This window comes from Lucilia cuprina, chromosome 4 (genome assembly GCF_022045245.1).
Source record: "Lucilia cuprina isolate Lc7/37 chromosome 4, ASM2204524v1, whole genome shotgun sequence".
Taxonomy (NCBI): Eukaryota; Metazoa; Arthropoda; class Insecta; order Diptera; family Calliphoridae; genus Lucilia; species Lucilia cuprina.
In genome coordinates this window covers 44,082,953-44,098,527 of record NC_060952.1, presented here as the reverse complement: position 1 = coordinate 44,098,527, position 15,575 = coordinate 44,082,953, and the positions used below count along the sequence as shown (strand labels likewise).

The 15,575-nt window shown below is 26.6% G+C and overlaps 1 protein-coding gene across 19 annotated transcripts in view; it reads left to right on the top strand.

The window, feature by feature from the left end:
* LOC111674587 (protein lap4) overlaps positions 1-15,575 on the top strand; it is a 241,099-nt gene that overhangs the window by 192,768 nt on the left and 32,756 nt on the right. For all 19 annotated transcript variants that reach the window (XM_046949910.1, XM_046949911.1, XM_046949912.1 and 16 more), the window contains one exon: positions 4,418-4,757. In XM_046949910.1, the coding sequence (XP_046805866.1) occupies positions 4,418-4,757 (340 nt within the window). The remainder of the gene's footprint in view (positions 1-4,417; positions 4,758-15,575) is intronic.

The following is a 15,575-nucleotide window of genomic DNA, read 5'->3' as shown; positions in this document are numbered from 1 at the left end:
GAAATGATTCAGGGTAGTTTTAAAAGTTATTAGAAATTAAGAACAGTTTATTTTGCATTTGTAAATAAAGATTTTACTTATTCTTAAACAAATAAGAATCTATCGGGCCCTACACCAGTGAATAGCAAGTAAAAAATGTGGACTGATTTGATTGGTTTTTAAATAAATTTCTGAAGGATACTTTGTATGGGGGCTAGGGTCAAATGAAGCCTGATCATTACGAAAATCACCAGTCCCAATCAGACTTGTACAATACTAAGTTGTGCTAATTTAGGTAGAATTACTAAAACATTTAATGTAATTATGGCCCAATTCGCGGGGTACTGTTGTATGGGGGCTAGGTGAAATAAAAACACGATTTTAGCCACTTCCAATAGGCTTCGTCCTTGGGCCAAAAATTTCATCAACTTATATTGAAAATTGCGACAAGGTTTACATGGACGGACGGACATAGCTACAACGATTCAGTTAATGATTCTGAGCCGATTGGTATAATTTAAGGTGGGTATATGATTAATATTTCAATGCATTACATACAACAGCATTAACAAAATATACCCTCCCCACTAAATTAGTGTAGGGTATAAAAAGGTTACTATGTTCATTACTCTGACTAGATTGTTATAAAGTTTATATTTATAAAATATCTTGTAAAAATGCCCATATTTTTATTTCAATCTATTTTAGTACTTTGTTATTTTTGATTGAAATAAAAAGTAACAGCAAATATTTCAGAAGTAATTGTAATAAGAATTCTACTGCTTTTATGCATGTAAGTGAAAGAAATAGTCAAATTTACAACGAATAAATGTATTAAAATTTTAATTATAGAATTCTCAAAATACAAAATCAAAACTAGCAAATAAAGTGGGAGTGAACACGATGTTACCGCCCACATTTGTTGTAGGTGTTTTATTAAGTATGTGTTATATATGTGCATTCGATTAAAGATAATAAATTTCAAATTTGAACAATATTTAATCAATAAATCCTAAAAATATCCCTTTATTTTCGATGACGCAAAGTTTGAAAACGGGATATAATATCGGATAAAAAAGCAAACAAAATTCCTCAAGATGTTTCTTATGTGGCGAGTCGTTTGCAGATGTCTCAAGACGAACCAATCAGGCTCAATAGAAACAGAAATACCTATTACTCAGTGTTTAAAAACTGGGGATTTACATATCTTTAACAGTGTCTTCATATTTCTAGACCGATTTGGTATCATGGAACTTTAAAAAAGGCTATTTAGATGTATCAGAAAACAAAGACAAAAACGAAAAAAATATGACTTGACAAAAAATTTAATTATTTATTCTAAGCTTATTTACCGGGTGACGATCTGAGTCTCCGGTGGGAATCGAACACACAAGCCCCCGTCTGATAGGGTGGTTGAGTGCCTACTGGGCACCCTTGCATTCAAATTTTTTTTTAATTTTTAACCCTTGCTTCACTTTTATATCAAATTTAAAATATGTATATATAATATTCAGAATGTAATTTTGAAAATGAAACTGAAAACATTTTATCGGTTGATATTTAATATTTCCATGATACAGGAAATCTCTATTGTTTTGACTTTTGTCGTTCGATATTGTCACTGTGCTATAGGGCGAATAAATTGAATTGAACAAGGAATTTATTTTTAATAAATTTTAAATTATCCTACTTACAAAAATACATCAAATATTAAAAGAAAAGTACAGATTTGCATATAAAACAAACTTATGAACGGACGAACAATTTTCTTTTCTAAGCAGTAATATTATTTATACATACATATGTACAATGTTCGGACAAATCATTTCAAATTCTTATTAAAATCACTTCAAGTAAAAATGTTTGTTTTCTTATTTTAATTTCGTTTATTTTGTTTTATTTTTTTATTATGCTTCTTAAAATATTGTTGCTAGTAACATCAAAGTTGTTGCTCTAAGAATCTTCTTGGTCAGTAAGCACAAAATCTTAAAGAACGAACAAAATACGAAAAATTCTTAAAATCAAAATCTCTAGTGGACAAGAGTATATAGTGGCAGTTGGTTTGCTACTGTGTGTTGCATGCAAGTTTTCCTTTGGCGAATAAGCAACAGTATGATAGGACTACAACTAAATTAGACTGCAAAAAAGTTGAAGATAAAACTGAGTAAAATATTAAATTTCCTTGAAAATTAGCATTATGACTTTGTTGCTATTATTTTGGAATTGTTTTTTTTTCTTTATCTTTCTCTAACACCGACATAATGATGATCATCTTGTTGTGCTTTGACAGATGGTCGGTTGTACGTACGGTTGGTTGGTTCGTTGGACTTTTTGTTGGCTGCAAAGTTTCTTTCGAAAGAATGAAAAAAGAAATCAAATGCATTTGCTGCCTGTGACTTCTCAGAGAAAAAACTAACACGTTCTCTAGTATAATTAGCAGTTGCAGGCAGCCTGCATACATAAAAGTTTTCTTTTCTTTTAAAAACAAAAAACTTTATATCCCATTTTCCATCTTGTTGTTGAGCTTGTATGTATGATGTTGTAGATGTTGTTGTCTAGTCCAACAAGCTGTAAAAATTGATGAAATTTTGTATGTTGGTTTATGTATCTACTGTGTTTGCCTATCTGTGTATAATCCCACATTTCATAAAATAGAAAAAAGCAATCACTATAAAATTCCAACATCCTTTTTGAAAACTTGCATAAAAAGCAAAAATCTTGAGGCTTATTTAGTGGTAATGTTGGGAATTAAAGTTTACTTGTTTTTTTTTTTGCTCGAAATTGTTTAACAAAACTTCTTAGAACATGTTTAAACATTTTGAGGAAAACTTTCTTTTGTAGTTTTTTACCATAAATAATTTTATTTTTTATATCTTTGGTTTTTGCGTTCCTTTCTTATTTATGCAATATGCAAAATTGACTTTTAAAGACATAAACATTATGTATATCGGCATTATATGGCACAATTTTAAAACTTTGTTAGGAACTTATTAACCTGCTGTAGGTTGCAGTTAAAAATAATGTTTAAATTTTTTAATTTATTTATATTTTTTGGAGGGTATTTGTCACTTTAATTTTAAACCCATAATCGAAGAGGTATTAGAAGGTTTGTAAAGTATTTTATTAATTTATTGAAAAAATATGTATATTGTAAGAAAATTTTGCTATGTTTTTTGGATATTATTAGGAGAGGTAAATTATCGCAAAGGTTATTGATTTGAATTTAAAAGAGTGCGGATTGGATTATTGTGACTCTTTTCTAAAACTCATTGCGGAAAACTTATCTTTATAGACATTTGAAGTAAATTTGTTGCCGTCCTTTTAGATATATTTCCATTTAAAATTACTTTAGCTGATTTTATTCTTGAGACTGACACAGATCCACCATTTATTTTGGATCGTTTTTATTATCACTGGATATTATAATTAATTTGTATTCCGGAAGATTAGTCGGAAGTTAGTTTATAAAAGACTATTTTGCTATTTCGTCAATCTTTCCAAATTTGTATACCCTAAACCGCTATAGTGGGCATAATGTGTTTTTGCTGATGTTTATAAAATTCAAATATTGGTAATACACAATATTGTGTCCCAATCGGCTCAGAATCACTTTCTGAATCGATTCAGCTATGGCCGTCTGTCTGTGTATCCATGTAAAGCACGTGCGCATGCTGCAGATTGAAATCGTTCTATTATTTCACCTAGCCCTCATACAACCGTACCTAATAAGGCTTTTGGGCTCATAATTACGTTAGATTTTCTATTTTGTGAACAAAAACTGGCCAAACTTAGTTTTGTAGAAGTTAAAATGACACTGCCCCCATACAAACTCCCCTTCAGAAATGACTTGAAAGTCAAATTTCACTTCTAAATACTAATAACAGGATTAATTTCAATATAAATAACCTTGATGTAGATTTTATAAGGATAGTCCTATATTTAACCTCATCCCCATATGGGCTCTCTTTTAGAAAATCTCTCCTTTGTCAACAAAAACTAATAATATTTCGAAATCAAGATAAAAAACAAATTAAATTCTTTATTTATAAAAAAACCCACGTCTAGGCCGACTAGTTTTTTATATTTTTAACAATTTTTATTTTCAAAATGAGTTTGTTTTGCTCAAAAGAAGCTAATAAAATTTCCTTTAATGCCTTTATAGTCGCTTAATGCGATGTGAGTAGGAATTCTATCTGGGCACTATCCAGTACTAACCTGGATAGTGGTATGTATTACCATAAGTATTTTTATGTAAATTAACCCTGATGTCTTCAAAATTGTGCAATTTGCAAGAAAACTATTCTATTTATATTCAGTTTATTTTAAAAGGCATATTTTAGGAAATTTCTTTATGATTGCTACTTTCAATATCATTTGTTGCCTATTTTTTTTCAAATCTAATGATAAAAAACACAATTTATTTTCAAACATTTTCTAGACAAAGTTTTTTCATTCCTGTCAAAAGATGAAGTTGAAAAACTAAAACAGGAGGAAGAGCGTAAAATTGCAACATTACGCAGTGATAAAAAGAAATCAAGATTATTGGATGATGCCAATAGCAAAATTGACGATGATGACAACCATGTCGATGACGACAATGATGATGAAGATGATTATTCGGAAGAAGACGATAATGATGAGACAGATGACGACGATGAGTATGACAATGAGGATGCAGTCGATATGCATCAGCAGCAACACATTCAAGCAAGAAATGCAAATGACAGTATTGATGTTTTACGTGCAACTTTAAGTGACGATGATGCCGAAGACATCAGGTAAGTGAAGTATAAAAGTTTACTTTTCTCTTCATGAACTTTTTTGTTTGTGGTCTTTATTTTTCTTTAATTTTTCATTGTACTCAAATAAGCTGATTTTTTTGGTGAAAGTATTTTAACCTTATTTTTTGTAAACCTATTACTTTGATTGCCATTTTTTATTAAAAATTAAACACAAATTTCATTATTTTTTATGTTCACATAATGTTTGTTTTTTATATTCACAAATTTAATGTACAAAAAAACAAATACATTCACACATTATTATATCCTTTCAAACTTAAAAAATCATATCAACACACATTATGAATGAACACTTTATTTTGAACTCTTATTTTAATTTTCACCCTAAAAGTATAGTACACATTTTTCACCCACATTCACTTATTATTATTCTTTAATTTGTTTATTAATTAATTGATCAACCAACAATAAATAATTGGTAACATGGTGTTTGTGTTGTTTAAAAGCCAGTTTTCAAGTGAACATCAAACTTTTAAATTATATTAATGTTTAACGCTTAATTGTGTGAAAAAATGCTACCTTTCAATATTTGGAAATTTCGGATCGAAATTGTAGTTTAAAAAAATTTTTAAACAGATGTGCAATTTTGAAATTTTTATCGAATTACAAAATTCTTAAAATAAGATTTAAGCTTAACTCTACCTACAAATTGATGGACTCAGCTATATCGCTATTACAAATACAACGACTAAAAGTAATTCACACTTTAGTTTAAATACCAATAATTAATAATAATTAATCTTTCACTATAAAACTGGCTCATTTTTTATTGTTTTTAATAAATTTATTTAAACATTTATAAAAATTTACTTTATTTCTGCTTATGACATAGTGAAATATTTAATGAAAAAAAAAACTAAAATAAATTGAAAACGTTATTGCTTAAGTTTGGGTTTTGGCTGATAATGAAAAGTTTTGCTCCACATTTTTAACAATATTTAATTTTAATTTTTATTATAATATTATTTAAATTCATTCTTAAATGAACAATTTTATTTCTATGACTATAAAATCAATGTATTAAACAAAATGCTTTAAGTATAACATTAATTCGTTTTAAATTAAATGTATATTAAAGGAAATTGTATTGTGGTTAAAGGATTTTTTTCAATGTCTTGTACCTTTTTTCTTTCCTTCTTGTTCTTTTTATTCTCTCTTTTGTATTTTTTCTTTTGTGTTTCACCTTCATGCTTACAAAACCACCATCACCTTTAAAAATAAAAATAAAACATTTAAAAAATCATGTTAAATCACCAACTGGCTTCTCACAAAAATATATATTTTATAAATACAAATTATATTGTATTATTTTTTTGAGTGTATGCTTAAAGGGATTTAGACGAAGTCTTAATTATAATAGAAATGTAGTATGGTTTGTTTTACTTTACTTAGTTCTAATATACAATCAATTAGTTATCGCATCCTTTTAAAACGGAAAATTGTTTTTAACTGAAAAAGTTCACAAGATACAAGTTAAATAAGTACGTACTAAATAATACTTACATACATATATAGTTACTCGCTTGTAATGGAATTAATTTTGTAATATTAGAAGACATTGTTAGTTGGTTTGTTGTAAAATCAACTGAAATTTAATCATTACTACCAAGTAAGTAATTAATTTAATTTTCATTAATTGATATTAATGAAAGTTATGGCTAATAGCTGTAAAATCACAAAAATAAAACTATAAACTGCAAGAATACATATAAAAATATCTAAATGAAGAATAAAACTTAATTTTAAGGTGAATGCACTATGGCAAAGTTTAGTTTTAAGTTATTATTAAGAATTCTTATAAAAACACTGCCATTTTTTTTGAATTAAAATTACAATTTTAAAACTCATTTTGCTCAATATCTTGTTATCGTTACAATATATTGACAGTTTTCATACAAAAATTATTTTAACCGGATGTTAAATGTCGTCTAAATGATAACAAGTTATTAAGATTATGGGGTATGTATTAATATTATTTAGGAATCATCTTTCTTGACTACAATATCACGATTTAAATAGCTTTTGTACGTACAGATCTTTATACCCAAAGTTGGCTACTATATCCGCTTAGCTGTCCTCTTCGTTAAAATACCCAGCAAAACATGGTATTGACTTGTACTTGTACTCAACAACGTACTTTTCAATGACTACTACATATCGTTTGCAATACTTAGAATGAGTCTAGTAATTATATACATGTTAAATATATTATATAAGCACATACTTTTCAGCACAAACATATTTTTTTTTCAAGAACTAATAATAAGCGCAGAAACAAAACTGCTACATAATGCTTTCAAATTCAATTATGTAAGTAATTAAATCATTTTAAACCCTTGATTTTCAATACAAGTTTTTACTGGGTATGGGGGGCTCTTTTTATCCCTTGATGATCCCACTCACGAAATATTGATGTCAAGGCAAAATTGTATTATAGAATGAATTAAATTTTCGTATTCGACAGGAAGATGAATAGATAGATGAAAGTGTATACCGATATTTTACTTTTTTAAACAGATATTGATGTTAGACATCAATAAAATTTATTGTAAAAATACATATAATTTATACGAAACAACAAAAGCTGTGGATCAATTACGTTGAAATCTTTTATAAAATCATTTTATTTGAAAAATCTATTATTAACTTCTTTAAAGTTACAGTATGAATATTGTCAAAGTAATAAAACTCGATATAAATAATATTACCTGCCAAATTAAGTAAGAAGAGGTCTTTGATGTCCTATACATATATTATTATTATTTATTCACACAAAATCCACTACTAAACTGAAATATTCAAACATAACTAAGTACATAAATATTTTTATTTAGAAACTTGTTGCTTTATTAAGTTTCTTGAACCAATGCCAAAAAATATTTGAAAAAATTATACTCCCATTAGCAGCAATGCTTTGTTTTTTATCAAATAATTTAATTTTTGGCATACAGAGAACGTATTTAATATTTCTCTATAATAAAGTTTATAAAGTACAACTCGTAAAATATTTTTAAAACAAATTATATCCAATGAACTTTTATAAATATAACGCGAGTTGAGAAATAATAAGGACTAATATTGTATGATTTTGATGGAATGGTGGACAGTGGGTGACAGTGTTCTGGCCACTCTTCAAATATTAAATATTATTAATATTGTTGTGGCCTTTAGGCGACAACACAGCTGTTGCATAATTGGACAATTTTCATTTTGTATGAAATATGAAATAATCTTGACTCGAATTTATTTATTTTTTTTTATTTATCTGAACTTTTTATTTATGGCCTTTGGGGCATTTAAATTTATGTTTTATTTGATTACATCGCCCTTACTAAGTAATATGTGTGTTGTTGTGATTTAATTTCATTTACAAATAAAACAAATACGATAGCAATGTGAAAAGGAAACGGAAATATAATAGCTCTATTTATAATTTCCTAAACCAAATTAAATACAAACAGTTGAAATGTCCATATATAATTTAAATAATTAAATTATTGAATGGATGAATGGCCGGCTGGTTGATTAATAAATTGTCATTAATGTTTAAATTAAAAAAAAATATATATTATTATTTTGTTGAAAATAATAAGAGATATTTAATGTTATTTATTTATGTGTGTAAATATTAAACATATATTTGACATTTTGGCATAATTTTAAATTTATTGCCCTTCCTTGTGTTGGAAAATATGTTTATTTGCTAAAAATTTTTCTTACAATTGCTTAAAGTTGTTTATTGTTTGTTTATATTCCATTTGTCCTCTGGCATTTGAGCTTTTCTTATAATATTCTTTTTAAATTTTCCGCCTTTTTTGTTTTCCTTGTCTTGGTCCTTTTCTCTGTCATAACTGCCACTTACATTAAACAGTAGCATGTGTTTGTTGCTCTTTCTCTCAATACTTAGTTGTTTATTTATTATCAAGTTTTCCTCATATTAGAATTCATATAAAGGCGAAACCAAGCCAACAGACAATGCTTTTAGATGTGCTAGTAAAAATTGTTCTCTTATTACCACTACTGGCTATAAGTATCTTTACCGAATGTGAGGGTGAGGAGAGTAGAAGCATCGTTCTATATTAGATCAAACGTTGTAATTTAATATGTTGCCTACAGTTAAGGCAACAACATGTTTTGTATAATTTTTTTTAGATTGTATCTATCTCTAGCGCATTTTCTTTTCTTCAACTTAAGTCCTCTCTACTCCAAGCGTTAAAGCAAAAGTTAATTTGCCATTCACACTTTATTTAAGAATATATAAAGTTCAGTATATACATATATGTATGTTAAAAAAGTTTATCATTTTAAATAAAATTATGGTTGTGAATCAATACAAAACAGTATTTGTTTTCAATTTGTAAAAATCATAACATCCTGAATTTAAAGTATAAGCTCATTATCAAGCGACCGTTAAGAAACGGTTATTTTAGCGTTATAGGTAATTTGGTTTAATTTGGTCACGATATGTTGTGCGTTATCGATATTTTGAATTTTTTCGGTATTGATATTACATATATATTACTTCCAATATATGTAATCAAGAAGTAATTATTTTGTTATTTCTACCAGAATCTTATAATTTAACTTTATATGGAGGCAATTATGTGCCGTTTCTCAAAGAGCTTAGTAAAAGCTCTATTATATTAATTACTTTTTTACGTTATATTTTAGTACTATACTGGAATTTTAGTAATTTGTTGAGGGGAAGGGTGAATTGTGGACCAATCCATACCAATTGATTATTGTGAAACACGATAAAATTGCATCATTATACTGGCATTTTAAAAAAATAATAAGTAAATTTCTGAATCGTACCTTATTTATAGAGTATGGTCAATTATGAAAAAATAATTTTAAAATTTGGTAGATAAATTTAGCTTTGTATAAAACTCATTGCTACAGTGGCATTTTTAAGTTAATCATGAAAGTAATTTTCAAATGAACCTTATAGGGGTCTAGACTATAGACTAATCCTTATGAAATTTGGTAGAACAAAAAAGGTAAAAGAGAAACTTATTATGTTGAATTTTATCGCTGTACTTGTATTTATAAGTCTTCATTACATTACACTTGTATTTATCAGTCTTCATTACGTAAATGTAATTTTTTAAATGGAGGAAGACTAACTATGTATGAAGTAAAATTATATTTGTTAATATAGCACTAGTTTATGTAAAATTTCATTGACATCGTAATACTTTAATATATAATAAGCTTTAAAGAAATTTTCTAAAGGTTTATTTCTGTGGGGGCCAATGATCAATTATGGACCAACCTATGTCCGTCATACTTTGGCTCAAACTCTGGTGGAAAATCTTTTTCTATTTGGCCCATGTTCTTTTGTGAGTTCTTTTATTTTGTGAGTTCGATCTATGGTCAGTCCAATAATATATAATACAATAAATAAACGATAATGTTGTACGATTAATATTAAAAATTAAAAAAGTATTAAGATATATATATATATACTTTTCAGGAAATGGAACTAATACCAAACTCGACAATTACAAAAATCACTAGTACTAGTTCTTAACTGTAAATTTTCCTAAACCATCTTAATGCTCAAATTGAGTGCGTTTGAAAATGTTGCTAGTACCATTAGTTCTAGACTTATACTAGTACATTTGGACCCAATTGAGTCCTTTAGAACCAGTTTATTACTAGTTCTTATGTTCACAAAATGTCCTCATAATTGGGGATTTTGCTATTTTGTAATCCTCCTAGTAAAAGTTAGACTTGTATTTACCCTTATCAATAGGTTTTCCTCATTTAATTAAAAATTTTACAAATTCCTTGTTGTTTATGATGGTTTGATTTTCAGAACAAGCCCGATTATATTAAAGTTCTACATGACATGTTTAATAACAACAATTTTAATTCTATCAATTTTTCTTAGAATGGATCCACTACATGACCTAGATCAAATATTAATCTTTATACTGAACATCAGTAAATGTTTTCTATCGTGATTGCAGCAATTTATAATCCGTGTTTTTAGTTATGCTGATCGAAGTTTTTTATGAACTTTTGTTTGCTTTTATTTCTATTTCAAATAATATACAATAAAATTTGTTAGAAAATGTTCACTTAAAATTTAAAAATTTCAACTAATACTGCCTAATTTTTTTATTTTATTTTTTTCAATCTACCGCCAATTATTCTTAAACTAAACCAAATTAAAAATCATTGTGATCTAAATTTTTTATGGCACTCAAAAATAGAGAAGGCAATTCATATATTAATATAAACAAATATAAAAATAAATTATTTAAAAGTGTTAAAGAAGTCACAAAAAAAGCAGGCTGCTTAATAATAAAAATTAAAAAATACGGCCTACAAATTAAAATAAGAATTTTTACATTTCAAATTAGTAAATTTGTGACAGAAAATTTAAAATGAAATAGCAGATTTTTAAAACAAAAAATGTTAATTAATTATTAAGATTATATTTATGTACTTGTTGTGTTTGCCTTTGATTTTTTTCTCGTTTTGGGTTTTTTACGTCATATTTGGAATGTAAAAACAAAAAAAGGCAACAGCAAAAGGTCAATTATCTAGAGGTCTTAAATAAACAAAACGCCAAGAAAACAAATTTGAAATTTAGAAACAAAATAAATAATCAACAAATATGCATATTATATATACTATTTTATAAGAAGATATATGAATTTTTTTCTTTCTTAAAGTTTATAATTCTGCGGCGGTTTTTGTTTTTATTTAAACTAAACGACCTTGTGTGACACTACATTCCTTAGTTATAGTTTTGAACAAACATTTCGTATTTCTTTGGTTTTGTTTTAGATTGTTTTGTTTTTAGATTTTGTGAAGTAGTTTTAGAGAAAAACAATAAAAGTTATAGTTTATTTTAATAAATAAAATGCATAAATTATACAAGAAAACAATTTTTAAATAATTTCTTGTTAAAACTTAAAGACTGAAGATCATTGTCATGGTTGAACTAAACGGTGGTCGAACACAAAAACAAACATCTCAAATATTTTTTATGTCTCTACTGTATTGTGAAAACAAATGAACCACAACATAATTTGCATAAAATCTAAACAATATTAAAATTAGTTGAGTTGAAAAAGATTCAAAAAATAATAGTTAAACGACCTTTAAATAAACGAGGGCGTTAATATTATCGCTTCTTTTTTTTTTTAATTTTAATAACTAGGAACAAATTGTGTTGTTGTTATTGTATTTTTCAGACATTTGTGTTTATTTTATTATATATAGTCTCCCTCTCAGTGGGTCTATTAATATTAATTAATTTATTTTAAGTTAGTTTATTAGCAAATTTCGATTTTTACATATTAATAATCTTTAAAAATTTGTTTGTTAGTTTCATCTTGGGAAAACCCCTGTTGTTTTTTTTTCTCGATGATTTGTTAAAAATGTTATTTATTGTATTTGAAATTAAAGCAAAACTTTTTTATAGTCATGCCAAAATCAACAAACTATTTAATATTATTTTATATGAATTTTATACGAAATATAAAATTTGCAAAGAAAATGTTGTTTTTATTTTATGTTTCCTGTTCTATTAAACAGAAGTTAACAAGAGTCATAAGCAGGAAGTATTCTTTTATTAAAATTTGCGGTTTTTTAAATTTTGCAATCGCCTACAACACAAAACATTTTATTGGAACTGTCGTTTGCAAATGGAAATGCAACAGAGAGAAGTCCGTAAAGATGACATAATATGAAACCTGAATTTAAATATTTTTCTTTAATTAGAAGCATAAAACAACTACACAAGTTGCTGGAACTTATTAATATAAATATGAAAATCATTATAGAAATTCAAAGCAACTATTTAAAATGATTTTTATATGAAACAAATATTAAAAAAAATATTTCGATTAAAGTTGATATGATTTCTATATGAATGCACTTTATTTTATCTAAAATAATAAAATAATTATTTATTAAACCTGTAAAGTTTGGAAACAAGTCGCATAACAATGCGAATAGAGCAAGATATTCAGTATTGTTAGGTTAATAAAATACCCGCTTTTTGTATGTTTCGGCTGGTTCATATTTCATAAATAGCAAAGATATTCAATACCAAAGGATCAACTAGTCAACAACAGATGTTTGCAGATCCTCTGAGACTCATAATGTGAATTCTTTTGTGCGATTTGCAATCTATAATTTGATATAACAATGACTTTAAAACCCAGTTAAACCCAGTTACAAATTAAAACCCAGTTACAAAAATTTTAGTTTTAAAATATGAACTCAAGATGTAACAAGAAACTTTTTTAAATTTCTTTTAGGATTTGATACTAAAGTGACAAGAAGTCGCAAATTTAGTTTATTTCTAAATAGGATCACAAAAAGTACAAGACAGTTGTTAAAGGGTCAAATTGCAACATTAGTCGGGCAACGCTGACTACTTTCTATTAAAATTTGATAATAAATATAATAAAATATTAGAATTCTTTGAATAAAATAGTCGGGTTTTAATTCAAATCGGTTACTAGTTAAATTTAAAACAAGTGTTCCTAAATAAAATTACAAAAAAAATAAATTGAACTAATTTCTTTTCTATATATGTATCTCTAGCATCATAAAATGATAACCCCCTGGATTATTATTTTCATTTTTATGTCATCTTTACTAGTACTTTGGCGCATAAAGTTTTGACTTCATTATTTCTCGTATACAAATTTACTTTCACTTCAAAAAATCTTCTATTTGATTGCATTTACTGATTCACTTAACTTTTTTTTTTGCACATTTCTTGTAATAAATTTGTAAATATTTTTTTATGTTTCTCCTTACACCAAACTGCTTGTTGCATCTTAAAAAAATACTAATGGTAACGATGCAGGAATCCACTAGCAGAAATTGAAGCTGTATTTAAAAGTTAAATAGTTTTGACCTCAATAACTATTCGTTCCACGGTTTTCGCAAACCACTTTACTAATGTTTAAAGAATAATAAAAGTATTTTTTCGTTATTTTAACACAATTTGACTATAAGTACTAAATTACATATTGAAAAAATGTTTGTAAAACTAAAAATTAAGTAATTAAGAAAACTATCATAAATTAAACAATAAGTACTATGATTAAATCACTTTTATAAGTATTATTATTATTTTTATAATTGTCAATAAAAATTAGATCTTAATAAATTAATATAATATTGTCTGTGGCCAATTATAATTTGCAAATAATTTAGTATTAATTGAATTTTAGATATATTTTTATATTTTAATATTATTATGACTAATAAAAACCACAGATATTAAACTAAAATAAGTTAAGTAAATTTAAAACAATATGAATTTAAAATTTTTCTGTTCTCATATGCTTGTTTTTTTACCCTACACCACTATTGTGGGGAGAGTATTATGCGTTTGTGCTGATATTTGTAAAACACAAAAATATTGTTCCTAAAATACAGGCCTATTGGCTTGGGTGTCCGTCTAAACTTTATGCGCACTCTACAGGTCGCAATTAATAAGATAATTTAATAAAATTTGGCCACACTCTTCTTCAAAAACGAACCCTTTTGAAAATCGTAAATATATGTTCATTATCATAAAAAATCGGCGAAATTTTGTTTTAGATAAGTACAAAAGCCGTGATACACGGTTGTCAGATTTTATAACGTTGTCAGTAAAATGTTCAGAAAATGTGTAACAATCATCTGAACTTACAATTTTTCTTTTGCAACTTTGTCAGAAAAAACATTACTGACAATATTGGAAGACAAAATTTATATTTTACAAAGTTATTAAACAATTTCTGCACATTTTACTGCCAACGTTGTAAGATCTAACAACCGTGTATACATAGCATAAGTGATAAGGCTGATTTTTTTATTTATTATTATTTAATTCAAAATCCTTTCCTTTCCTTCAAATCTTTCAATTATACGTTGTGTCCCAATAGCATAAAAACTCAAAAGGAATTGAATATTGGAATTGAATCGAAATATGAAAGTTTGCCAGTAATTCAATAAAAAATATATCCCACATCCCATCAAAAACCATATTAAAACCAATAATTAATGGGTACATTTATACCCCAAAAAATTCAGCAACCTGGGGTATTCAAAAGAAAACTGGCTCAAAAAGATCATGTGCTCCAAGCGAGTTATTAGTCAAAGGTTATAAAAATATGTTTTAAGCAAATAGCTTGCGTATTATGTGTCGTACGCGATTTGATTTTATTATAATTTTTGTAGAGAATATGTTTGCACGTCATTTATAATATCATTGTGATGATAAAATTATGCACCATTGCTTGAAAACAGCAAATTATATCCAAAAATTGTCTTTAACTAAAATGAATGCAATTTAACTTTATATTGAAACTGTATTAGCAATAAAAACCCGAAGACCCGTAAAAAGTGAGCTATTCGCAAACATATTTTTGTGACCTTTGACCGCTAATGTCTCGCTTATCGCATGCGACATTTATGGTGACTTATAATACCTTATTAAAAATTTTAAAGAGAAGCTATAAGCCAATTTTCATTTAGTTATCTGAAACTCACATTAAAACTCTTTTTTTCCTGGGCTATTTATTTATTGTTCATATTTTTAAAAAATAAATTGTTTGTTTAATATTATTTATCATATTGTGTTATATGTACATATGTACTGTTATTTCAGACATATTATATGCTATGGATGAAAAGATAGTATTTATTTTATTTTTAATAATTATGTTAATGCCAAAAGCCTTAACCCATTCCATCACGAATCCTGTGACATTCGTTGGTGATCACCCTAATAGCTCTTATTATATATAAAAGCTATTAGTTTTATGATAG